This window comes from Dermacentor albipictus, chromosome 5 (assembly GCF_038994185.2).
Source record: "Dermacentor albipictus isolate Rhodes 1998 colony chromosome 5, USDA_Dalb.pri_finalv2, whole genome shotgun sequence".
Taxonomy (NCBI): Eukaryota; Metazoa; Arthropoda; class Arachnida; order Ixodida; family Ixodidae; genus Dermacentor; species Dermacentor albipictus.
This window is the reverse complement of record NC_091825.1, coordinates 20045274-20072322: the sequence shown is the minus strand read 5'-3', so window position 1 is coordinate 20072322 and position 27049 is coordinate 20045274. Positions and strand designations below refer to the sequence as shown.

General features: G+C 46.8%; 1 protein-coding gene across 1 annotated transcript in view; it reads right to left on the bottom strand.

The window, feature by feature from the left end:
- LOC135914792 (decapping and exoribonuclease protein-like) overlaps nt 1–27049 on the bottom strand; it is a 295029-nt gene that overhangs the window by 47257 nt on the left and 220723 nt on the right. The window contains exons 6-7 of the mRNA XM_070538309.1: nt 18926–19157; nt 16053–16191 (exon numbers count right to left, since the gene is read on the bottom strand). Of these exons, the coding sequence (XP_070394410.1) occupies nt 16053–16191; nt 18926–19157 (371 nt within the window). The remainder of the gene's footprint in view (nt 1–16052; nt 16192–18925; nt 19158–27049) is intronic.

The following is a 27049-nucleotide window of genomic DNA, read 5'->3' as shown; positions in this document are numbered from 1 at the left end:
TGCAGTACTTCCTTAACGTCTTCTTTCTTATGGATTAGTATAATGCTGACATTCTTCCAGTTCTCTGGTGCGCTTGAAGTCTTGAAACATTACATATAAAATGCCGCAAGCTTTTCAAGCATATCTCCTCCATTTTTGAATAAATCTACTGTTATTCCATCTTCCCCTGCCACTTTTCTCCAGTACATGTCTTGCAAGGCTATTCTCACTTTATTGCTAGTTATATAAAGAACCTAGGTATTTTGTTCATCACTTCTTCCAATGAAGGTCGCCTGACTGCTCTGCGTACTGTTACGGTTCACTTTGTGCGGCGATGAATGGAACAGATGCCGAACGCCTGGTGCACGACGTGCCTAATTGTAACGCTCGTCCATATGAAAAGACTTGCCATTCGGGTGTGTGCGACGGGAATATGCGCGGAATGTGCAAATCTTACTCCCCTCTGTCCAACGTTCAACCCCTTTAGGCCAAGGAGGGGCTCGCCTTCCGTGATCCTCTGTGTGGGTTTACTCGAAGTGGCCTACGTTCGCCACCTCTACTCCAAGGAATGGTTTCCCTCTCATGACTCTCTCTGTGAGATAACAAGGCCCTCTAACAAGGCCCTAGGGAGCAGCAGATAATCAGGTTGCTAGGATGGTGGAGAGTATAGAAAAGCCAGTGAGCTGCCATGGGACTAGTGGCTTTTAAATATATAAAATTATATATGGTATTTAACGCCACTTACTTCAGAAATAAATAAGATACATGACACTGGTATATACAGTAAAGTTAAACAAGAAATAAGAAAAATTGCAAAGTGAAAGTTGAAGTCCAACTGAAGTATGCAAGAAATTCCAGTATGCACAGGGAAAAAGAAAATTAGTGTTTTATGATTTTAAACCACATGCACTTTTCTACAGGGTGAAGGGATATCAATTGGAGGAGATGTTTGGGTGAAATCACGACAGCTGCTTTGTGCGGCCACACAACCTGCATGCGACAAAAAATGCTCGGACGATCTAGATTTGCTGTGATCGACACGAACTCCAACGCTATATCAAATACACGCTCCATACCGGCGCGCATGCTGTGCCACGTCTTTAGTTCACTGCGAAAGAGAAACAAAGAGGGAAAGGTACGGCCGTTAACCAATAAGGACGTGCCTGGTTGGCTACCCTACACTTGGGGAGGGCAAAATTGAAAGAACAGACAACGCGAGAAAAAATAGTAATCAGAAATTCACAGGCAGTCGTAGAGGAATCTGCACTGTCACAAGCGTTCGCACATTCCAGTGTCGAACAAGAACTGCAGAAGGGCTATTCTGGCCTTTTGCATGCAAGCATGCATGGGACATGGTCCAAGGATCTTTTCTTCTGAGAGCGCTCTATTATCTAGCAGCTTGAGTTTCGCTTGCAAAATACGTCGTTGAGTGTCAAATGCTGGGCAATGACACAGAAGGTGCTCTAGAGTCTGGTCATCATCATCATCATCCTGGTTACGCCCACTGCAGGGCAAAGGCCTCTCCCATACTTCTCCAACTACCCCAATCATGTACTAATTGTGGCCATGTTGTCCCTGCAAACTTCTTAATCTCATCCGCCCACCTAACTTTCTGCGGCCACCTGCTACGCTTCCCTTCCCTTGGAATCCAGTCCGTAACCCTTAATGACCATCGGCTATCTTCCCTCCTCATTAGATGTCCTGCCCATGCCCATTTCTTTTTCTTGATTTCAACTAAGATGTCATTAACTCGAGTTTCTTCCCTCATCCAATCTGCTCTTTTCTTATCCCTTAACGTTACACCCATCATTCTTCTTTCCATAGCTCATTGCGTGGTCCTCAATTTCGGTAGAACCGTTTTCATAAACCTCCAGGCTTCTGCCCCGTACGTGAGTACTGGTAAGACACAGCTGTTACACACTTTTCTCTTGAGGGATAATGGCAACCTGCTGTTCCTGAACTGAGAATGCCTGCCAAACGCACCCCATCCCATTCTTATTCTTCTGATTATTTTAGTCATATGATCAGGATCCGCGGTCACTACATGCCCAAAGTAGATGTATTCCTTACCTCTTCCAGTGCCTCGCTACCTATCGTAAACTGTTGTTCTCTTCCGAGACTGCTAAACATTAGTTTTCTGCAGATTAATTTTTAGACCCACCCTTTTGCTTTGCCTCTCCAGGTCAGTGAGCATGCGTTGCAACTGGTCGCCTGAGTTACTAAGCAAGGCAATGTCATCATCGAATCGCAAGTTACCAAGGTATTCTTCATTACCTCTTATCCCCAATTGTTCGCAATCCAAGTCTCTGAACACCTCCTGTAAACACGCTGTGAATAGCACTGGAAAGATCGTATCTCCTTGCCTGGCGCCTTTCTTTATTGGGATTTTGTTGCTTTCTTTATGGAGGACTACGGTGGCTGTGGAGCCGCTATAGATATCTTTCAGTATTTTTACATACGGCTCGTCTACACCCTGATTCCGTAATGCCTCCATGACTGCTGAGGTTTTGACTAAATCAAACGCTTTTTTGTAACCAATGAAATATATATATATAAGGGTTGGTTATATTCCCCACATTTCTCTGTCACCTGATTGATAGTGTGAATATGGTCTATTGTGGAGTAGCCTTTCCGAAATCCTGCTTGGTCCTTTGGTTGACAAAATTCTAAGGTGTTCCTGATTTTATTTGCGATTACCTTAGTAAATACTTTGTAGGCAACAGACAGCAAGCTGATCGGTCTATAATTTTTCGAGTCTTTGGCGTCCCTTTTCTTATGAATTGAATTATGTTGGCGTTCTTTCAAGATTCCGGTACGCTCGAGGTAAGTAGGCATCGCGTATACAAGGTGGCCAGTTTTTCTAGAACAATCTGCCTACCATCCTTCAACAATTACGCTGTTACCTGATCTTCCCCAGCTGCCTTCCCCCTTTGCATAGCTCCCAAGGCTTTCTTTACTTCTTCCGGTGTTACTTGTGCGATGTCAAATTCCGCTAGACTATTCCCTCTTCCGTTGTCATTGTGGGTGCCACTGATACTGCATAAATCTCTATAGAACTTCTCAGCCACTCGAACTATCTTATCCATATAAGTAATGATATTGCTGGCTTTGCTTCTTACCGCATACATCTGATTCTAGCCTATTCCTAGTTTCTTCTTCACTGCTTTTAGGCTTCCTAATCCTCCGTTCATGAGAGCATGTTCAATTCTATCCATATTCTACTTCCTTAAGTCAGCTGTCTTACCCTTGTTGATTAACTTCGAAAGTACTTCCAGTTCTATTCTAGTTGTAGGGTTAGATGCTTTCATACATTGGCGTTTCTTAATCAGATCTTTCGCCTCCTGCCATAGCTTACTGGTATCCTGTCTAATGAAGTCATCACCGACTTCTATTGCACATTCCTTAATGATGCGCATAAGATTGTCGTTCATTGCTTCGACACTAAGGTCCTTTTCCTTAATTAAAGCCGAACATCTATTCTGAAGCTTGATTCAGAATTCGCCTACTTTCCCTCTTACCGCTAACTCATTGATCGGCTTCTTATGTAACAGTTTCTGCCGTTCTCCCCTGAAGTCTAGGCTAATTCGAATTCGTACCATCCTATTGTCACTGCAGCGCACCTTGCTGAGCACGTCCACATCTTGTATGATGCCAGGATTAGCGCAGAGTATGAGGTCTATTTCATTTCGTCACGCCAATCGGGATCCGACAACGTGCACTTTCGCCTATCCCGCTTGCGGAAGAAGATATTAATTATCTGCATATTATTCCGTTCTGCAAACTCTGCTAATAACTCTCCCCTGCTATTCCTATGACCTATGCCATATTCCCCCACTGACTTGTCTCCAGCCTGCTTTTTGCCAACCCTGGCATTGAAGTCACCCATGAGTATAGTGTATTTTGTTTTGACTTTACCTACTGGCGATTCTACGTCTTCACAGAAGCTTTCGACTTCCTGGTCATCATGACTGGATGTAGGGGCGTAGGCCTGTACGACCTTCAATTGGTACCGCTTATTAAGTTTCACAACAAGACCTGCCACCCTCTTGTTAATGCTATATAATTCCTCCATGTTACTAGCTATATCCTTATCAATTAAGAATCCGACTCCTAGTTCTCGTCTCTTCGCTAAGCCCCGGTAGCACTGGACATGCCCGCTTATTAGCACTGTATATGCTTCTTTTGTGCTCCTAACCTTACTGAGCCCTATTATGTCCCATTTACCAACCGCTAATTCCTCCAATAGCACTGCTACACTCGCCTCACTAGATAACGTTCTAGTGTTAAACGTCAGGTTCAGCTTCCAATGGCGGCCTGTCCGGACCGAGAGATCTTTAGCACCCTCTGCTGCATCACGGGTCTAACCGCCGCCGTGGTCAGTTGCCTCGTCAGTTGCTGGGGACTGAGGGCAGGGGTTTGATTGTTGTATTCATATAGGACGTTGTGGGCATGTACTGCACCAGGCTGGCCAATCCTGCTCTGGTGAGGGAGTGCATTACCGGTTCTGGTCACCGGGATTAGGCCGCACTCCAGGCCTGTTTCTGCAATTTTATCAACACGTGGATTTTTTTTAATCGCATGAAAAATTGCGCGGCACCGAGATTCAAACCACGGTGTTCTTGAATGCGAGCCGGATGCTTTACCTCTACGCCACGCTCTACGGCTTGATCGCACCCGCACAAATTTCACGCGACACTGTTGGCCATTTCTGTGGGTAATGAATAGGAATTTGTATATGCGACGCACAACCACATGGGACACAGTAAAGTTGTTCGCACTGGGAGTGGCACGACGATCAACTACTTGGTTTCCTATGGTATGTTGCTCGTATTTCAAGCCTCCGGCTGCGGGCGGCGTGGTGGCATGTGCGATGTGGGGGAAGAGAGGGGAAGCACTCGGAAAAACAGTCGGCAGTTGCTCTACCACAGCGGTACAGTCACTGCTCATGTGCCGCCATTCCAGTACCATTTCAAAATTTTCGCGCACTCCTGTCGAACTATAGGAAACGATTAATCGAACAGGTCTAATCGATTAAGCCGATTAAATAAAAGGTGGACATCGATGAAGATTAATCGTTTTGCAGGATAATTTAATCGATTAATCATTCATCGATATTATCAACCATACTAAAGCGCTGCGTTCAGGTGTGGTACCGACCACTCCATTTGTTTAAGACGACACCAAGTGTTTTTTGTGAAGTGCTCGAATCACAGGGCACCAATAAAATGTGAATGACTGTACGGAGAGCGCGACGATCAGACCTAGCGCGTTAGACACGTGCAGACACTGATTTTATTGCAGCGCAAAGACTGGAGTGTCAAGCCGAGTTTGTACATTGTAAAGAAATGCATACCACATTTTCTGCGCTAGAAGCACGCAACCAACCGACGTTAAGGGATATATGCGCCGTACGCACACATGTAAAAGAGTGGCGGCTTGCAGACGACGCTGCACCCATACTATTGTGGTTTAGCCAGTGTCCGCCAAGTGGCACTTCCGTTCGAGCTGCGGCGGAGAGCTTCAGAATGGCTTCAGAATGGGCAGGCGTTTGGGTGATGACTTGTTTGTTCTTACTCAGTGTATTGAAATATCAAAAGTACAAACCAGACCGTTGTATGTGACCGTTTTAGACATTACAGGAGCCTATGACAACGTAGACCGCAACATTTTGTGGGATATTATAGAAGGGGAAGGCTTAGGTGACGACTGTCAACAGCTGTTGAGAGAGATCTACCTAGAAAATACCATTTGCGCTGAATGGGAAGGGATGAGGAGCGAGGAGAAAGTTCATATGAACAAAGGACTGAGGCAGGGATGCCCTTTATCCCCGCTGCTGTTTATGATGTACATGGTGAGGATAGAGATCGAGGGCGCTAGAAGGAAGTAATACCGGGTTTAATCTCTCATACAAACACGCGGGTACAGTAGTAGGGCAACAACTCCCAAGTTTATTTCATTCGGACGACATTGTGTTGCTAGCTGACAGGCAAAGTGATTTGCAACGTCTGGCAACGTCTGCAACATCTGTGGACAGGGAGGCAACAATTAAGGTTTGAAATTTAGCGTTAGAAAATCAGGTGTTATGGTATTCAATGAAAACAGTGTACATACAGTGGAGATACAGGGCCAGGAAATACCTCGAGTAACCGAATATAAATACCTTGGTATATGGATAAACGAAGGCAATAGATATATGGAAACACGGGAAGAAACCATAACAGTAAAGGCGAAGAGAAACGCAGCCATAATGAAGCACAGATCGCTATGGGAATACAAAAGGTACGAGGTGCTCCGGGGTATGTGGAAAGGTGTAATGGTTCCAGGACTTACTTTTGGAAATGCCGTTGTTGGCTTTAAATCAGGGATACAACCAGGACTCGATGGGAACCAAAGGTCATAGGGTCACCTCACATTCGGCGCTCACGGGAAGACTAGAAATGAAGCTGTGCAGGGTGATATGGGCTGGACTAGTTTTGAAGTGAGGGAAGCTCACAGTAAAATTGAGTATGAGGAACGGCTGAGGAATATGGAAGAAAGTAAATGGGCTGGGAGAGTAATGAATGAATGTGTGTGGTTTAGTGGCGCAAGGGCCAAACATGGAGCTGGGAGAGTGTTCTGGTATCTGTACAGGAAAAACATTGATTCACAGTGGACGAAAAGAACTAGGAAGCTTACCAGCAAGCATGCGGCCTGTAGGGTGCGCAACACTAAAGGCGGCAGTTGCCGCTGCTGTGCGTTCAACACCATTGGACAGATGAAAGTGTTGCCGTGGAACTGTCGTTCTATATTTTCAGTTTCAACAGATTTGTCTTGCCTATCTATTCAATTCAATCCAGATATCGTACTTCTTCAAGAAACGTGACTTTCACCAGAGAAAAAATTTCATTTAAAAGGTTTTCGGTCCTTCCGATTAGATAGAGACTCGCGAGGTGGAGGATTAATGATACTTGTTTCCAGTAAAATTTGTCACAAGGCAAACATTTCTTTTCGAATCATGGGCTGTGACTGCGAAATTTGGGCCATAGATTTATGTCTCCCAGGATACCATCCATTTTCAATTATAAATGCTTATTTCCCCAGCGGTGTGCGACGTACACGTCAACTTGATAGGGCTGTGGCTGCCTGTAGAAAAGAAATTTTGTTTTTAGGGGATTTTAATTCGCATCACGTGTCGTGGGTGCTAAAACCAGATTTCTGTGGTAAGCGACTTTGGGAGTGGACTATTGATAGTCACCTGTCATGTCAGAACACAGGACAAGTAACCTTTGCTAGAGGACCCTTCCGTTCAGTGTTAGATTTGACATTTTGTAGCGCTGGCATCAATGTTTTTGTCGTTGGTAGCGGTTGACTCAGCAACCAACAGTGATCATCTTCCTGTGTCATTTGAAATCAATTGTCAAATAACATCTTTAGAATACCAGGCATGCACATTTGTGGACCATTCGAAATTTAAGACTTTCTTGCGTTCTGCCGTTTAGAAACTTGCCAATGCCTATGATAAGGAAATCGCTTGAACCATTCGCTCAATTCTAGAGGATTCCCGGAAGCAAGCTGAATTTGTCATCCCTTCGGCTAAAGGCACCGCTTCTCGTTGGTGGAATAATGAGTGTGCGCGGGACTATATAAAAAGAAAGGCCGCTTCGAAAATGCTTCTGCATAATCAGTTCCCGACAAATTGGAAAAATCAGTTTCATGCTGGTGTATTTAAGCGTACTGTTAATCGAGCCAAAGAGGAATACGATATTACACATTACGATTATCTATCTAATTAAAAAATAAGCGTGCTTTATTTGCATTCCTTCGTGCTAGGAAGGTGCTACCAACACCCTTAACATTAGATTCAATTGTTTTGACCCCGCAGGAACTGAGCGCCGCCCTAGAATAGATTGCCGATGGCTTAGAAAATCAATTTACGGCCAGGTTTCCGGCTATTCATTCTACATTAGATCCTTGGGATGGCTTTACTCCAATTTCCTTAGCTGAACTAAATGAGACTGCGCTATTTTTACCGAATTCAGCCTCTGGCCCTGATGGTGTCACAAATGCAATGTTAAAAATATTGTTACAGGAATCGCCTAACGTTCTTTTAGACATGGTGAATTATTCAATTAGATATGCTTGGATTCCGTTGCATTGGAAGCCCGCCAAAGTAATATTGATGCTTAAGAAACAAGAAGGAAGGTATGTATTGGAGAACATTAGGGCCATTGCGCTTACATCAAACCTGTAGAGGGCGCTACGCGCCATGCGTTCTATATATGTGGTTGTGGAATAAAGGTGTGAGCATTCGTTTGGTCAAGGGGCTCCGAGTCACTTGTGTAGACGCGGCTAGCGTCTGTCAGCACCCCACATCGTACATGGTGTCAGAAGTGGTCGCCGTTCGCTCTCTCTAATGGCGAACAAGCCGGACGCTTCCAACAGCCATCGAGCTTCGACTTCGCCGACCCAAGTGCATGGTCTACCTGGATTGAGCAGTTCGAGGACTGTGCCTACGCTACAGGATTGCACCAAGCTACCGACGAGGTTCGGGTACGAACGTTTCTTTATTGCATGGGTGTTGAAGGTCGACGCGTGCTGGCGTCTTTCAACTTGTCGGCCGAAGAAGTTCAGTCGTACAGCGTTGTCAAAAGCAAGTTGACCTCGTATTTCGTGAACCCGCTAAACGAAGTTCACGAGAGTTATCATTTTCACAAGCGGACGCAGCTAGAAGACGAGAGCATCGATGCCTTTTATTCCGCGTTGCGAAACATGGTAAAAAGATGCAACTACGGCTCAGCGTCTATTGAGGACAGGCTCGTTCGAGACCGATTTATTGTTGGTCTGCTGGACAGCAGGTTATCGGAACAACTCTGCCGTACTTCTGACTTGACGCTCGATAAAACGCTTCTGCATGCACGGCTGCACGAAGATGCGGAACGAGAAAAGCGTGAACGAGAAAAGCGTGAACGAGAAAGCCAGTTATCTGGGCCAGTCGCCGTTGATGTAGCGAAACACAGGCCAACGAGAAGGCCGTCACGTAATCAAGCGTCGGCAGCAAGAGAAACGCTCCTCGCCGGCGCGCACAGATCGTGTCACTTCTGCGGACGAGATGAGCATCAGCGGAAATTTCGTCCTGCCAACAAAGCTGCTTGCAAGTTTTGCAAAGAGAAAGGACACTTCGAAGCAGTTTGCTTAGCCAAACCGCACACGCAAAGCCGACAGTCACATGCCATCGAGATGCATGCTGTCAAGAGCAGTCATGAGGCAAAGGCTAAGTTTGTTTGGGTCCACGTGAATTGAGTCCCACTCAAATTCAGGGACGACTCAGGAGCGGAAGCTACCGTCGTTCCTAGCACTTCTTCAGGAGTACCATCGCGACTCGAAAAACTGGAGGGTCTTCTCACCGGTCCAGGAAATTGCCCTTTGAAAGTAACAGGCCAATTCACAGCTACGTTGGAGTGGAAGAGCCGCACCTGTGTACAGTCAGTATACGTCATGCCTTCGCAGTCTACACCTCTGCTAGGCTACCCTACTATCCTTGCATTGGGAGTCGTGAAGTTCATCGATGCCGCACAGCGACATGAAAAGCAAGCTAGCTCTGCAAGCGACGCAACCCCTCGCCAGGACATCTTCGAAGGGCTTGGTACTGTAGGAGAGGAGTACACTATTCGACTCAAGCCAAATGCCAGGCCATTTGCTTTCAGTGTTCCTCGATGAATTCCCATTCCTCTGTACAACCAGGTAAAGGAGGAGCTGGACCAGATGGAAAAACAAGGTGTCATCAGGCGCATTACCGAGCCGACGCCATGGTGTGCTGGTCTGGTCGCAGTACCGAAGGCATCAGGCGGAATCCGAATATGTGTGGATTTAACAAAGCTCAACAAAGAAGTTCTCCGTGAAAAGTATGTACTTCCAACGGTCGAATGGGTACTCGGGCAACTGGGCGACGCCAAAGTGTTCTCAAAGCTCGACGCGACAGCAGGATTTCACCAAGTGCGATTGTCCCGAGAATGTCAAGAGTATACCACATTGATCACACCATTTGGACGCTACTGCTACTGATCGTCTACCTTTTGGCTTGACTTCAGCTCCGGAATATTTTCAGAGAGAAATGGCTCGAATTCTGGAGGGGCAACCGAACGTCGTCAACATGATAGATGACATTCTGGTTTTTGGCAGAGATCGAGAAGAGCACAAGCGACTTGTGCAGGTTCTTGAACGTCTAAAGACAGCCGGAGTTAAACTCAACAAGTCAAGATGCTGCTTCGGTCAAGACAAAGTAGAGGTTCTGGGTGTGGTGATCGACGCCAACGGTATCTAGCCAAGTCCCAGCAAACTCGAAGCACTGCGCAACTTGGAGCCACCTAAGGACGTCGCCGGGGTTAGGCGATTTCTCGGCATGGCTAATCATATTGGACGCTTCCTGCCCAACCTTTCGCAAGCAACCGCCCCTATTCACGCCTTGCTAGGTGAGAAAAATGCATGGCAATGGGGACCGCTTCAAGAGACCGCTTTTAATCAGGTAAAAGCGATGCTCACCTCGGACTTGTGCGTCGCTAAGTATCATCCCTGTCGTAATGCCATTGTCTCATGCGACGCGAGCTCATTTGGATAGGGCACGGTTGTTCTGCAGGAACAACCATCAGGCGAGCGACGCGCGGTAGCGTTCGCATCCAGGTCGCTTACTGAAGCGGAAAAGCGCTACAGCCAAACAGAGAAAGAAGCGCTGCCGGTAGCATGGGCAGTGTACCGTTTTGACCAATATGTGCGTGGCCTAAACTTCACGGTAGAAACCGATCACCAGCCGCTGGTAACACTACTTGGAAACGCTGACTTGGACATGATGCCCCCACGTATTCAACGGTTTCGCATCAAGCTTATGCACTACCAGTTTAGTGTGGTCTACGTTCCTGGCAAACAGCTAGCCACTGCGGATACTCTTTCAAGGGCTCCGGATGAGAAGCCGTCGATCAGTGCGGTGGATGTGATAGAGGAGTTTGTTGAATTTCAAGTTGCTACTGTCACAGACACGAAGCTGGTTACCGTAGATGAGGTTCGCAGGCACCAAGAACTGGACTGGGAATGCAACCAGCTCGTCAAATACTGCACTCAAGGCTGGCCTCGTCGGGAGCGGCTTCCAGAGCACCTCAAGAAATACTGGAGCCATCGAGGTGATCTCTCCTTGTGCAACGGCATCCTGCTAAAAGGTAATCGCTTTGTCATCCCAGCTTTGCTGCAAAAGGATACACTCGAACTTATCCATGAAGGCCACCACGGAATTAACCGATGCCGACTAAGGGCGAAGGATTCCGTGTGGTGGTATGGACTTTCGCAGCAAATGCGTGATAGAGTCACTCGCTGCACTCAGTGTGCAGTCACAAGAGCGCAAACAAGAGAGCCTTTGGTCGTAACGAAGACTCCAGAACAACCGTGGCAAGAAGTAGGAATGGACTTGTTTAGTTACAAGGGACACAACTATCTACTAGTAGTTGATTATCGTTCTCGATACCCTGAAGTCATCTACATGCGAAGCACGAACTTTGAGGCGGTCATCAATGCAGTCAAAAGCATTTTTGCTCGTTTTGGCATTCCCGCCGTAGTACGAAGTGATAATGGACCGCAATTTGCTTCACGAGCGTTTGCAGCTTTTGCGAAGTACTGTGGCTTCCAACACATCACCCCATGTCCAAACTACCCGCAGTCAAATGGGGAAGTGTAAAGGATGGTGCGTACAATCAAAGAGTTGTTTGCGAAAGCAGACGACTCCTTTTTGGCTCTTCTGTCGTACAAAGACACTGCAGGCGTCACAGGGTTCAGCCTAGCGCAGCTATTGTTGAGTCGCAGCTTGCGAACCAGGCTTCCCAAGACAGTAGACCGCCTGGAACCGAAGTGGCCTGCGCCAGACGATGTGAAGTGCCAAGACGAAGAGGTGAGAGGGCGGCAGAAAAACTTCGATCGCCGTCATGCCGCGACCATACGTCCTCCGCTGCAACCGGGAGATACGGTGTGGGTTCGAGACATCAAGGATACGGCATCCGTTCTCAGCCCAGCCTCCTAGCCCCGCTCGTACGTCGTGGAAACACCTAACGCGGTGCTTGTGCGTAATAGGATACATTTAGTGCCCTGTTCAGACACAACGATGAGCCAGCTCAACGAGCCAGCTCGAAGTGAACACCGTGAGGAGCACTAAGAGCAGACCACGGCAACAGACGCCACGGCAACAGCAACACCGCAAGTCTCCAAAGATTGTAGAATGAGAGTCACCAGGTTTGGTCGTAGAGTCAAGACTCCGAGAAGACTTGACTTGTGAAATATTTGGTGTTTCTTGTTTGCATATCTCGGGGGAGAGATGTAGAGGGCACTACGCGCCATGCGTTCTATATATGTGGTTGTGGAAAAAAGGTATGAGCATTCATTCGGTCAAGGGGCTCCGAGTCACTTGTGTAGACGCGGCTAGCGTCTGTGAGCACCCCACATCGTACAAAACGTAGTAAAATTCATTGAGAGGCTTCTTCACCGTTGTATCATGCAATTTATTAATGATAATTCCATTCTTAGTCCCTGTCTGATTGGTTTCAGGGCAGGCTGCTCCATCTGGCATGCCAACGTCGACTTAGAAAACCGAATACAACTCGCTCGACGTCATAAGCAATACGCTGCCTTAGTGACGCTCGATATCGCTAAGCATACGACAATGTGGAGCACACTGTATTGATCAATCGGTTAACTTCCTATGGTGTTCCTGGGTGTATAGTAGCGTGGATTCAGTCATTCTTAGGTGAAAGAGAATTCTATTGCTACGAAAGCGTCGTTTCTTCTTCTAAACACAAACAAAAGGGAGGCGTACCGCAAGGCTCAGTTCTTTCCCCGGTGCTTTTTAATATTCTCATGAGCACACTACCTTGTTATCAAGAAATAACTACTTATGTTTATGCAGACGATATTGCGTTTTTGCATATGCAAACGACATCCACACGCTATACCAGCGACTGCGAACTTACCTTTATGATCTGGAGAGCTGGTTAGATGTTAGTCACTTCACACTCAATGCCATCAAATGTGCTGTTCTCGTTTTTCCGATACGTGACATGGTGTACATTTCACTGTCTTACCACCTTCAAGACATACCACAGGTGGAATCTCTTAAATACCTCGGAATTATTTATAACGCCTCTGTCAACTGGCGCTCACACATAGATCATGTGACTGGGAAAGGTACCCGTGCAATTGGCATATTGCGTAGGCTGAGCAGTGGTCGAATAGGATTGAGAAGACATACACTCCTAATGATATATATCGTATTGACGTTCGCCCTGTATTAGAATTTGGTTGCATGCTCCTCTCTGGAGCTCCTGCCTACATGTCCCGTCCTCTAATCCTCTTAGAAAGAGAAGCATTACGTCTGTGTTTAGGTCTTCCTAAATTTGTTGCAAATTATATTCTTTATCTAGAATGCCGTGTTCCGCCACTTTCGTGGAGGTTCCGACTTTTGACGGTGCAGACGTTCTTAAGGATTTATGAATCACCACTGCGTCATCCCCAAATAATCTTTATTTCACAACCTACATTGTTTTTCGGTGTCATCTGGCCGCGACTACATACTCCGCAAATTATATTCGTGCAAAAATGACTTTACTCTTTGGACGTGCGCATATGCGATGTGCTTCCTATTCCCGACAGAGCTGTTGCCACGGATATTCAATTCGATGACATCTTTCCTAATATTGCAAAATTACTTCCACACCGTATTATAGATGGTATATGACAAGATCACCTCAAAACCTTCAAACAAACGTAGTAATTGCTACAGATGCTTCACAATGTGAAGAAAAGTCAGGTGTAGGAATATTTTCCCCGATTCTCGATTGGACATTTTCTCTTCGGCTGCCAGATTTCATACCGATCTTTTTAGCCGAATTCATGGCCGCGGTGCTGGGATTACGCAAATTAGGACCATAAATTACGTCAGCCGGATAGTCACTGATTCGTTATCATTGCGGTCATCCCTTACTGCTTCTAGTGATTCTCGCGTGATGAGGACATTTCATTCATTGGTACCTGGTTACTTGAGAAGCGTGCGTTTGATTTGAGTGCCTGGCCATAAAGGACTAATCATTAATGAAATTGCAGACTCTCTAGCCACGGCATCGATAAGTGGCCCGATTCTCCCTTGCTGCCTTTTGACTGCTTATGTTGCTGCTGCTAGATTTCGTAGGGGTATCATTATACAGACAGTATCAGACTCCGCAATTACTAACTCTGTGGACTACGGACATCTTCTACACCCTTGGAACAGAGATTTTAGCCAAACACGGAAAATTGAAGTGTCCATCACGAAGCTGCGCTGCCATATACCTGCATTGAACTTCTACCTCCACAGGTCTGGTCTGGTCCCTTCACCATTATGCTCATTCTGTGGCGAAGCGGAGACAATCGACCATTTCTTGTTGTCTTGCAGACGTTTTTCTATTATAAGAAAACGACTACTAGAAATCCCGCTTCGCTCTATTGGTCTAACTTTATCAGTGCCTGTGATCCTCTCTTTTGGAGCTTCCATTATTGGGTTCAGCCACAGAAATGCTTGCTTGGCGATCCAAAATTACCTCATTGAAACCAATCGATTTCCATGTTAGATTGATCGTTCTCCCTCCCAGCCATAGCTTTTTTATTTCTAATCTATTACTATTATTATTATTATTATTATTATTATTATTTCCTTTGGTCCGTTCCCTGAGACCAAAGAATCCTTACATTACACCCCGCTGTAAGACGAGATATGGTCGAAGACTTCGTAACTACTATGTCCCAGCAATGTTTAATCTACTTCCTCAAAGCATACAAGAAGTGAAAACAAAATATGGTCTTAGAAAGGCTCTTAGACACATGTAATGCATGATTGGAAGCCTGTCATGTGAGTGTATGTGTGTGTGTGTTTTTTTCACTATTGTTTAATAACGAGTTACTGATGGCTCTGTCGCTGTCTGCCAGGCACTGCCGTTCAAGCCCACTGTGGCTTTGGCAGGCCCGATTCTTGCACTGTATGTTTCTCTAGTCATCAATAAAGTATTATTATTATTATTATACCCGGTTCTCATCTGATTATTTCCTTTTTTCTCCAAACACAAAACGTTTACTTTTAAACTCACACGCTCAAATTGTTAACTCCCTTGCTATCATTATTATTTTTATGCATTTAATTAAAACACCCGATTGTTGGCCAATCCCCCACTGTGGGTATGTGCCACGGCCACTCAGGACAACAACAACAACAACACAGCAACAAAGAAGGTCAAGCGGAAAGTCAGAGAGGCTAAAATAATCTCAAGGGTGGCGGCAATGGAAAAGAAACCTGCCATGAGTAACTACTTAAGAGAAAATAAAGAAATCAGGAAAGAAACAATTAAAGTTAGCTCAAAGGGAAGCTCATTACTTTTCGAAGCGTGATGGGGATGCCTTAGAACACGCACCTATAAAGCGAGATATAAGAAGGACGAAGAAGCATGTGCTTGCTGCGGTAAAGCTAGGAAAACTATGGAGCATGTTTTATTAGAATGTGAAGACGTCTACCCAGCGGCAGATTTAGGCACCACTGGCCTCCTCGAAGCCATTGGGTTCAGCGAGAGCAGTGGAAAAGTAAACATGCCCGCAATAGGGATTAGTAGGAGGCGATTGGAGGATTGGTGGAGGAAAAGTAGGGAATCGACAAAAAAGGGAGGCGTACAAAAGTACAGTTTGCACTAGGGGATCAAAAAATTTGGGTTTGGGAGTTCACAGTGTTCCTTTTTCTTTTTTTATTGTTTACCTAGATGGACATTAGGCAGTATAATAGCATGAGTTTGGTGGCGCAACCCATCGCCCCGTTCAAAAGGGGACGCTCATTCCATCCATCCATCCATCCATCCATCCATCCATCCATCCATCCATCCATCCATCCATCCATCCATCCATCCATCCATGCATCCATCCATCCATCCATCCATCCATCCATCCATCCATCCATCCATCCATCCATCCATCCATCCATCCATCCATCCATCCATCCATCCATGTTCACTAATGGCGTACCATTAATTTTTCAGAGAAGCTATACGAACCCGCTCGCACTGCTCGTGCATTGTGTCGACGTCAAACTGCATGAGGCTCCGAACGAAGCCTTCCTTGTCGCGGCAGCCGCAGACCACTCGCTTCGTTCCCATGATGTACGACTGGGACCACCACTTCCACAGCTTGTACCTGCAGTTTAAAAGAACAACGACGTTCACATCGTCGTTCGTTTTGTGTACAGATCCACTGTCACTTCAGACGGTCAGTGGCCTGGAAAAAAAATTGTACGTGCGAAAACCACGATCTGATTACGAGGCACGCCATAGTGGGGGCCTATGCAAATTTGGACTACCTGGTATCCTTAATTGCGCGCCTAAATCGGGTTGCTGAGTAAACAGGATTCTAAACCAACCGTCCGAATAACTCTGGTTGCTGAGTATCTATCTGGCAGTGTGTGCAGACGTTCCGCTCTTCAACGAACCTCTTTCATGCCGACGTGGGTGACTGTAGACACGGAACTCGGTACGTTCAGTGGAATCTCTTTGACGCCGACTTGGAGCGCTGGGTACGTGCTACTTACTCTGCACAGCTGTGCGGATCTTCAGTGAACATCCTTGAAGTCAACTTGGGTCACTGGCTATGTGCCAGCAAGTGTGTGGCGCTCTTCAATGGACGTCGTTGGCGCCAACTTGCGCAGTTGTTTCCTGACGGTACGAATAATCTACTATTGCACTATCCTGTTACGAGTACATGGATTAACTTCTTTATTTTCCTTTTTTTTGTCGCCCTTTCCTTTTTCGCTCTATTTCGCCCTATATGTCGCCCTATTTTCCCTTTCTTTTGTCGCCGTCGGCGCGGTGACGGCGACTGAAACAGTTTTTATTATTTCCTAATTTATTTATTTATTTATTGAACATACCTTACAGGCCCCTTTACAGGGCATTGAGTAAGGGGGGTAATAAAGAAAGTACAAAGTAACTTGTCGGTGTACAACGTACGGCTCAAATTTGCAGGTTAACATAAAGGAGAGGAATCGATGATAATGTGGTATGGCGGCAAGTACAAGGTCGGGCGGGAAAAAGGATAACACGAAGAGAAAAAAAAATATATTGGCTAGCATTATACATATAGAAAAACTGGATACAAGAACTATAAAGTTCTTGTAATGCTACGAATCATATACTACTGCACTATTATTCGCCCATTAGCCCATAACAACTTACGCTGTTAAAGAGCGTGCGGTAGTAGTGGCGGTCCGCCAGCTTGGCAACGGCTGCTCAGAAGCCACAGCAGTGACGTGCCACGAACAAGCATCCTTCTCGTAAAATGGGCTGATGCAAGTTCAGCGTTCACGCCTCCGGACAAATGTGCTCGGGTCTCTAAACATATTTCAATGGCGTGAGACGCCCTCTTCTGCGCCGTTTTGAGCTTTTCGCGCGTTTTTACTGAATCGAAACTTTCTTAAGTTCCAAGGGTTTGGTGTGGATGCGGCTGTTGCTGGGTCAGTCGAGATGTCACAATATGCTCTGGCTTATGTGGATCACAGTGTTTTGAACGACGAAGTGGTGTAGTGAGCGCAGCTCCTTTGTGCGTAATCAGACAATAAACCACGACGCGTACAGATAATCTCAGTTTATGGATATTTGTAAAGTACCCGGACATTTAACGGAATAGTGCGTCCTATTGAACGAGTTACTTGATTTTGCTAAAATTCTTTGGGCTATACCATTCTCAGTCCATTGTGTATGTGTCCATTCAGGATAAATTCTCGAAAATCGGCTTGCGCCAATGTGCCACAAGGGGTTTATAATGCTTCAGTGTCTTTAGTCATGTGTCGTGCTTGTCTGTTCACACACCTATCATCACCATCCTTCATTCAACAAATATCGAAAATGGCCTTCGTCCACATCACATCAGTGCGTCGACGTCTGTCTGCATTTGCATGAAGTCTAGTTCGTATTACTGCAGAGCTTGTGAACGGGCGTGAGCATAAACATTGCGCAATATTACACACTGCATTAGATTAAAATTAAAACGAGTGTAACCATGGCACCTAACACTAAAGCGTTTATTTAACCGCTTCACAGAGGTTCCAAAGTATGCAGGTGCGTTGCATCTGCATAACTTCTTTTTCAACAGTGTTATAGGCAATCCGGCACGCACATTAACGTTTTTTTTTTACTTTTTATGCGCAAAGAAACAGGGAAGAAGAATAGGGGCAACATATGGACGAGCGCCAGAGGAAAGCGCTCGTCCTTGTGTTGCCCCTATTCTTCGTCCCTGTTTGTTTGCGCACAAAAAGTTAAGATGAATCTGTTCCAACTAGGCCGACTCGCAGTTATGCACATTTACTGCTGCTTTTACCCTTTATTACACTGTGTACAGTTACAAGCAATGAATGTTCTCGTATGAGGGCTGGCCTTTAAATTAATAGAGAAAGGTTGTGTCCGAACCCATGCCCAAGCGACGGCACTCTCTGGCTAAGAGAAGCTAATCTCGAAGGACGTGCTTTTGCTGGCTGCATGCATCGAAAGTAACTGCCGAACAAGAAACACACCATAGCCAGACGCCATGTTTTGGACATCACCTATAAGGACAACGACTTACAGTTTCTCACTATATTACCTATACGGAAATCTGGCGCTGATGCGCTGTGGTATGCATGGGATAATGGCATATTGTAACTTGCAATTGGTATCGTTCTTGGAGAGCCAGCAGGATGCCTAAAGGCGCGCCTGGCAAGCACCTTTCCATCTGTCACAATAATTCATTTTCTACTAAAACAGCACGTAAAAAGCTGTTTTAGCTTTATTATAACACAAAAATTATAACAGTGCTGCTTAGGAAACTCCTATAGACGGTGGCGCCAGATGGGTGTTATAGCGAGAAACTCTATGGTCCACGACACAGTGAGGACTCGTACCTGCGCATGTTCCAAAGCTGGCGCTCGTTTCTCACCAGGGCTGTGGTTTTGAGCTCGACGTACTTGGCCATAGAGCGCTGCTGCGAGGAGTCAGTCAGGACAGACGGGTCTATGGCGTCCACCTCCCCGCCGATGATTATGCCATGCTCGCCCAGTCGGCTGCGTGCCACCACTTGGACCGACTCGTGCTCGACTACCGGCGAGCTGGTGTCGGGCGCCATGCCGGGCCTCTCTGTGGCGGGAGAAGCGCCATCGTCACGCAGCCAGGGCCATGTGCACAGTTGGAGGCGGTGTCGACGTGACATTTCTTACTTCCTAGTTTAATGTGTTAGCCTTCTCAGGGTACGCATTTTCGGGGGTAATCTATCTATCTATCTATCTATCTATCTATCTATCTATCTATCTATCTATCTATCTATCTATCTATCTATCTATCTATCTATCTATCTATCTGTCTGTCTGTCTGTCTGTCTGTCTGTCTGTCTGTCTGTCTGTCTGTCTGTCTGTCTGTCTGTCTGTCTGTCTGTCTGCCTGCCTGCCTGCCTGTCTGTCTGTCTGTCTGTCTGTCTGTCTGTCTGTCTGTCTGTCTGTCTGTCTGTCTGTCTGTCTGTCTGTCTGTCTGTCTGTCTGTCTGTCTGTCTGTCTGTCTGTCTGTCTGTCTGTCTGTCTGTCTGTCTGTCTGTCTGTCTGTCTGTCTGTCTGTCTGTCTGTCTGTCTGTCTGTCTGTCTGTCTGTCTGTCTGTCTGTCTGTCTGTCTGTCTGTCTGTCTGTCTGTCTGTCTGTCTGTCTGTCTGTCTGTCTGTCTGTCTGTCTGTCTGTCTGTCTGTCTGTCTGTCTGTCTGTCTGTCTGTCTGTCTGTCTGTCTGTCTGTCTGTCTGTCTGTCTGTCTGTCTGTCTGTCTGTCTGTCTGTCTGTCTGTCTGTCTGTCTGTCTGTCTGTCTGTCTGTCTGTCTGTCTGTCTGTCTGTCTGTCTGTCTGTCTGTCTGTCTGTCTGTCTGTCTGTCTGTCTGTGGCGTAGCCAGAAATTTCGTTTGGCGGGAGAGGGGACTCACGTTGAAGCTCGGCTTCCTCGTCATAAAATTTGTCCAGGGGTCAAATGCATTAATAACTGCATTTCCATTGCCAAAGATGAAGCAAACGAATTTTTGAACGCTATGCACAGTCGAGACAAGTAAAATATGTATCTTTTCATAAAAGAATACACTCGTATCTCCCAAAAATTATTTCGGACATAACCGATATCAATGCTTCCATGTTATTGTCTATTTAATGAGTAAAGAAAATATTACACGAACTTTAGAACTATATCGGTTGGAAACTAGCAAAGCAGTGCATGCCGCTGATATGAAAAATGTAAAGGCCGTCAAATGAACAAGTTGAGGAAAAATGATACTTTTTCATTCAAGAACCTTGTTTACATGTCTGTACATATGCAATGGCCAGGAAAGGATCTCAATGACGATGTCCTTTGTTCCAGTGTACTGCGCATTAGCAGCTGTCACCAGTCATGTATTGTAATTGCACCAAAGTTACAGTCACAAAGAGAGCACTCATAAAGATCACAAGTTCTGCAAAATATACGAGGGCGACTGAAATGACTCTGCCAATGCAAATATATGACAAACGGGGTACTTTATTTAAAAGTAGTCTCCATGAGCATTTAGACATTTGTCCCGCTGACTAACGAGTCGCGTGATTGCCGTCTCGTAAACATAGTTGGGTTGATACTTTAAAAAGTCTGCAACTGACTCTTTCACGTCATCGTCCCACACGAGCCTGGTTCCCTTGAGCTGTTTCTTCAATTGCTCCAAAGTGTTGAAGTCGCTAGACGACAGGTCTGGGCTGTATGGCAGATGTTTCAGCGTTTCTCACTTGAACTTTGCCACTTTTGTGTTATCCACATCAACGACGTGCGGTCGGGCATCGTCGTTGAGCAAGGTGGCCCCGCTCGTCAGTTTTCCACGTCGTTCGTTCTTGACTGCCACACGCAGCCGATCCGGCGTTTCACAATACCGGAAACGATTGATAGTCTCTCCAGGTTTACCAAATTCGATCTGTAACGGCCCCTGACGATCGAAAAAAAGAAGTCAACAACACCTTTCCGGCCGACGGCCTTTGCTTTCGTTGGGGGTAGTGAATTCGAATGTATCTACGGTAACCATTGCCGTCGTGTTTCAGGCTCGTAATAGTGGCCCCATGATTCGTCCACGGTGAAAACTACAGATAAGAAGTCAGGCTCACTATGATACCGGATCAGATGACTCAAAGCAGCGCCGAACCTCTCCGTCTTCTGGTGGTGGTTCAAAATCTTTGGCATCCATTGCGTGCTCAAGAGCCAATAACAGAGATGTTCATGAATTATGGTGTGAACTATACTGGGACTGATGTTAACACGCTCTGGCAGTTCATCGATGCGTATCCGCCATTCTTGTCTAATCATCAACCTTTGTAATTGTGTGGGAGTGATTGTACGGTGGCTTCGACCCGTTCTTGGATCGTCTTTGCAGCTTTCACGTATTTATTTGAACCATTATCTCCGACGCTTCACAGTGACCAATAAAATGCAATGTTCAACGTACACGGCAGCCATACAGCGACTAATTTCTTTTTTGGAAAACACCTTCAGCTGCAAAAAACCTCACGATACCACGCTGTCCAGCCTATGAAGCGTCCGTTATGCCACGAAACTGTGTTCAGCCCAGTGCATGAGAGCATTAGAGAACATTTATCCTCACATCTGCGTGTCACTTTTGTAAATAAAAGATGCCTGTGTGCTACGCGCATGCCTCGCATATAATGAACCGAAGCATTATTGCGCGGGGTGGGTTGGCTCACATTCATTTAACTCGCCTCGTATAATAGAAATGCGATGATGCAATGGAATATACAAATGTGAAGATACAGCTTGATAAATGGCAAAAAGTGTCACTGCAATCAAAGTTCACTGCAGGTATACACAAACCGTCGCAACAACATATCTAAATATAAGTATAAATCCCCAATAAATCTACATATATAAGAAAAGTCACTGTATATAATGCATAAAACAAGGCAAATAAACATAGTAGGCAATCACAGATTCACAAAGGACAGATTCCTAAGGACCACCCCGTCCTCCCTCCACTACCCGCGATGCATAGCGCACGACAGAAAACGCCGCGGATCCTCCCCACTTTTCTCCCTTGCGCACGCAAGACTGAGCAACCATCGTCGGTTCACCCATTCCACGCCCCTAGCTTTCACTCGCACATGCAGAATGCGCGCGCTGTCGATGTTATGGTGTAATAGATGTGTCGATGCGGCGGTCACGATGTTATCGTCGATGGACTTTAGGGGAACATGGGGACGACGGCAACGGCAGGAATGCGCCTAGAGTGTTCATACAATTGCTATCGCAATAATATATATATATATATATATATATATATATATATATATATATATATATATATATATATATATATATATATAGAGAGAGAGAGAGAGAGAGAGAGAGAGAGAGATAGTCTCCGGAAACTGAAGCGTCCAATGGCCCCTTAGTTTTCGCAAAAGAAGCAGAAGTAACGAAATCGAACTTTCACCATGCGGAAATTCGCTGCGCCGCAACAATGTCTTCTTTCTTTTGTGGGGCCGGAGCACCGAAATAAAAAAAAAAACGCAAAAAAACTTGTTGGCCCAAACTGAATGCCTACTTTGGGCACCTAATAAGGCTACCGAAGGAATATCGAATAAAATGCGAGACGCCTGGTCCGCAAAGAACCACACACATACTGCTAGGTATCCTACACCGGCGAGACGTGCGCTCCAGCGAACGCACTGCAATCCGTCAAGTCCCCTCACTGATGGCGGCGAGCGACCATTAGCCAGAAAGCGTCCAGAACTGTGCCAGGGGAAAATCCACTCGGCCAGACAAAATCGAACGAACAACGAAGGCGCCGCGTGGTCGTCGGGGCCACACGAGAAAAACGCAAGTGCTCTGGCTGGCTCTGGCAGCCCGCGGGTAGCGAGAACAAGAATATTGAAGAGGCTCAACGTGTCCTCGCGAATAAAAGTCAAAGTAGAAAAATAGCTAAGAACGTAGTTACTTTTGCTGGCTTTAGTGTCTTGACATGGATGCTTTGGCGCAGGTGAAATGTTGATATTCTTTTCTGTGACATGACGCCACAAATGAACCACCACAGCGCTTTGTCTATTCGAAACTCGCTGCAGGCTTTTTCTTCTGATAGTGTGCTGATTTGGCTAGTCTCATTGTATGGCCCGATGTACGACTTTAGAAAAGTTCATGCACCATTGGCGTCAAATGTTTATAAGAACATTAAACCCACAAAGGTGCGGAATTGAAAATCTAAAGCACGACTTTGGAAATGTCAAGGCACCTTTCGGATCAATAATTTATGAGGACTTTACACCCATAACGTTTCTAAATTGAAATCCATGCGCTCCGTAGATTCCGCGGCCTCCGCGAGAAGCCGCGATGAGCCCACTTGCCATCAAAACGCCCTTAAAACTTTGTGCTCGGATAAGGCCTTGCGTTACGTGACTGCGGGTGCATGGGCGTTGCCGTGAAATCCAGCCCGAGTTTGCAATGTTCACGCTGCAATGTCCTTTCGAGCGTAAAAACGACATTCTAGACAAAATCCAGAATGATTTCTGGCGCCGGGGGTTGTTTTGGTCGGTGGTGAATGACAGCACGATAATATTTCGGGGAGGGCGGGGGGGCTAAAGCCCCCTCCCCCTTGGCTACGCCCCTGCTATATATATATATATATATATATATATAGCAGGGGCGTAGCCAAGGGGGAGGTATATATATATATATATATATATATATATATATATATATATATATATATATATATATATATATATATATTGTAATTGGTGCACTGAACAGTTCCGAGGGTAACGTCTCTTCGTAACCGAGGAGGCAGGTGACGCAGAGCAGGAACAGCTGGTTGCCCGAACGGCTCACACTCGTGCCAAGCACTCGCGATCCGGCTGGCCTTGTTCTTGTGCTCTTCGTCTTCATTACAATTACCTCCGGTGCAAAAGCGGAGACATCCTGGCGACTTACGACGTGGAGACGAGCGGGTCATAGAATTGTTTCAGTCAGCGCACGTGAATAACATCCCGTCCACGGAGGCGCTTGTCGGATGTCGGTGTAAGCGGCTCTATGACATAGTTGACCGGAGAGGTGCGTTCGACGATGCGGTATGGTCCATCATACTGCGAGAGAAGTTTTGTCGAAAGTCCAGGCGCGGTAGAAGGCACGGACAACAAGACAAGGGTGCCGGGGGCGAAGTTCGGGTTCGTAGCGTCGCCATCACGATTGGCTTTTTGTCGTTGTTGGTCAGCGGAGGTGAACTTTCGGGATAATTGACGGCATTCCTCGGCGTATTGGGTGACGGCTGAAACGGGAGCACATTCTGACGCGTCTGGTGTATAAGGCAAAACCGTATCGATGGTATGGGAAGGATCGCGACCGTAGAGAAGAAAGTATGGAGAAAATCCTGTGGTACTTTGTGTAGCCGTATTATATGTGTACGTGACAAATGGGATGAATCCCAGTTTGTATGCTCCGATGAAACGTACATGGCGAGCATATCACCAAGGGTGCGATTGAAACGCTCTGTAAGTCCTTTAGTTTGAGGATGGTACGCCGTGGTGGTCCGGTGAACTATGCGGTATTGAGCATGCAGAGCTTCAACTACCTGCGACAGAAACGCACGGCCTCTATCACTCAGCAGCTCCCGAGGTGGGCCATGACGAAGAATGAAACGGTGGAGCAGAAAGGATGCAACGTCACTGGCAGTCGCTGCAGGTAGAGCAGTGGTTTCGGCATAGCGTGTAAGGTGATCAACTGCTACAATAATCCATCGTTTCCCAGCGGGTGTTAGCGGTAGCGGCCCGTACAGGTCTATTCCCCCACGGTCGAAGGCACGAGCAGGACACGGAAGCGGCTGCAATAAACCGTGGGCCGGATGAGGCGGAGATTTGCGGCGTTGGCATTGCGGGCACGAGCGAACAAACTTTTGGAAAAAAGTAAACATTCCTCGCCAGCAGTAACGTTGCCGCAGGCGCTCATACGTCTTCAAAACGCCTGCGTGTGCACATTGTGGGTTAGTATGGAAAGACGCGCAAATGTCGGAACGCAAAGTCCTAGGGATAACCAGGGGCCACTTGCTACCATCGGGCTGGTAGTTGCGTCGATACAAGAGGCTATCCCGTCAGCAAAATGGACAGCGTGGCGACGCAGGGAGCGGGAGATGGGAGATGCAGGCGAGCCTGAAAGGAGATACAGAAGAGAGGCCACCCAAGGATCTTTGCGCTGTTCTGATGCGCAGGTGTCGATGTCGACCGAGGATGCCGCCTCAGTGGTGGAGAGGGAGGCCGTGTCGGCTGGCAGCGGAGAGCGGGACAGAGCGTCGGCGTCAGTGTGCTTGCGGCCTGAGCGGTAGATGACGTGTATATCGTATTCGTGAATGCGCAGAGCCCAGCGGGCAAGGCGTCCAGACGGGTCTTTTAAAGAGGATAACCAACAGAGGGCGTGATGGTCAGTAACGACATGGAAAGACCTGCCGTATAAATAAAGGTGAAACTTCCCGAGTGCCCAAACGATGGCCAGGCATTCTTTTTCTGTGACGCTACAATTGCGTTCCGCTTTGGTCAGCGCACGACTGGCGTAAGCAACGACGTACTCGGAGTAGCCAGACTTGCGCTGCGCAAGGACAGCGCCAAGGCCAGTACCACTGGCATCGGTATGCACTTCAGTTGGGGCGGTGGGGTCGTAGTGCCGCACTACAGGCGGTGACGTCAGGAGACGGCGTAAGGTCACGAACGCGGTGTCCCATGCAGGAGACCAGGAGGATTGGTAGTTGGCGCCACTTAAGAGTTGTGTCAGAGGTGATATCACTGAGGCAAAATTACGAACAAAGCGTCTGAAGTAAGAACAGAGGCCGATGAAGGCGCGGAGTTCTTTGAGTGTCTTAGGTTTCGGAAATTCTGCCACGGCGCGAAGTTTGGATGGGTCGGGGCAAATGCCGTCTTGTGATACGACGTGACCCAGAATCATGAGCTTGCGCGCGGCGAACTGGCAATTTTTCAGGTTCAGTTGCAGGCCTGCGTTGGTCAAGGACGTCAACACTTGCCTAAGGCGAAGAAGATGCGTGCTGAAATCAGGGGCGAACACAACGATGTCGTTGAGATAGCACAAACACGTGCTCCATTTTAGGCAGCGCAAGATATTGTCCATCATTCGTTCAAAGGTATCAGGCGCATTGCATAGGCCAAATGGCATTACATTAAATGCGTATAAACCATCCGGCGTAATGAATGCAGTTTTAGGGCGATAAACTGCTGACATCGGAACCTGCCAGTAGCCCGAGCGTAAATCCAATGAAGAGAAGAATTGAGCGCCTTGCAAGCTATCCAGAGCGTCGTCAATGCGTGGTAGAAGGTAGACGTCTTTTCGCGTTATCTTATTAAGACGGCGATAATAGACGCAGAACCGAATAGAACCATCTTTTTTTGTGACGAGAACCACCGGTGATGCCCACGGGCTATTGGAAGGTCGAATGACGCCGCGCTGAAGCATGTCGTCTACGTGCTCACTGATCACCTGACGTTCCTTGGCGGATACGTGGTACGGGCGCTGCCGTAATGGCGCGTTGGAGCCAGTGTCGATGTGGTGGCTGACGGTTGACGTGCGACCCAGAGTAGGCTGAGCGACATCAAAAGAAGAACGGAACTGGAAAGCAGGTGAAGAAGCTGGGAGCGCTGCTTGGAAGTAAGGTCATCGGCAATGAAAGGTGTGAATAAGTCAGGTGATGGCGGAGCAGAAGTGGAAAGTGCACAGAAGTCAGTGAGCTCTGTATACGAAGCATCCGGCACGTCGGTTATAAACATGTCATCAAGAGGCTGAACATGGCCAAGTGCTTCACCGCAAAGAGCCGTCAGGGCTGTAGGAAGTGGATTGCAGACAACGATGGCGCTGAGACCGGCTGAAATGTCAAGCGTGGCGAAAGGGAGGGGAACATCTTTGCCGGTTTTGAAGAGTTCCGAAGGAGTGAAGAGGCGAGTGCCTTCAGAGACAGCACCACAGAAGACGGGAACAACGGCAGACGA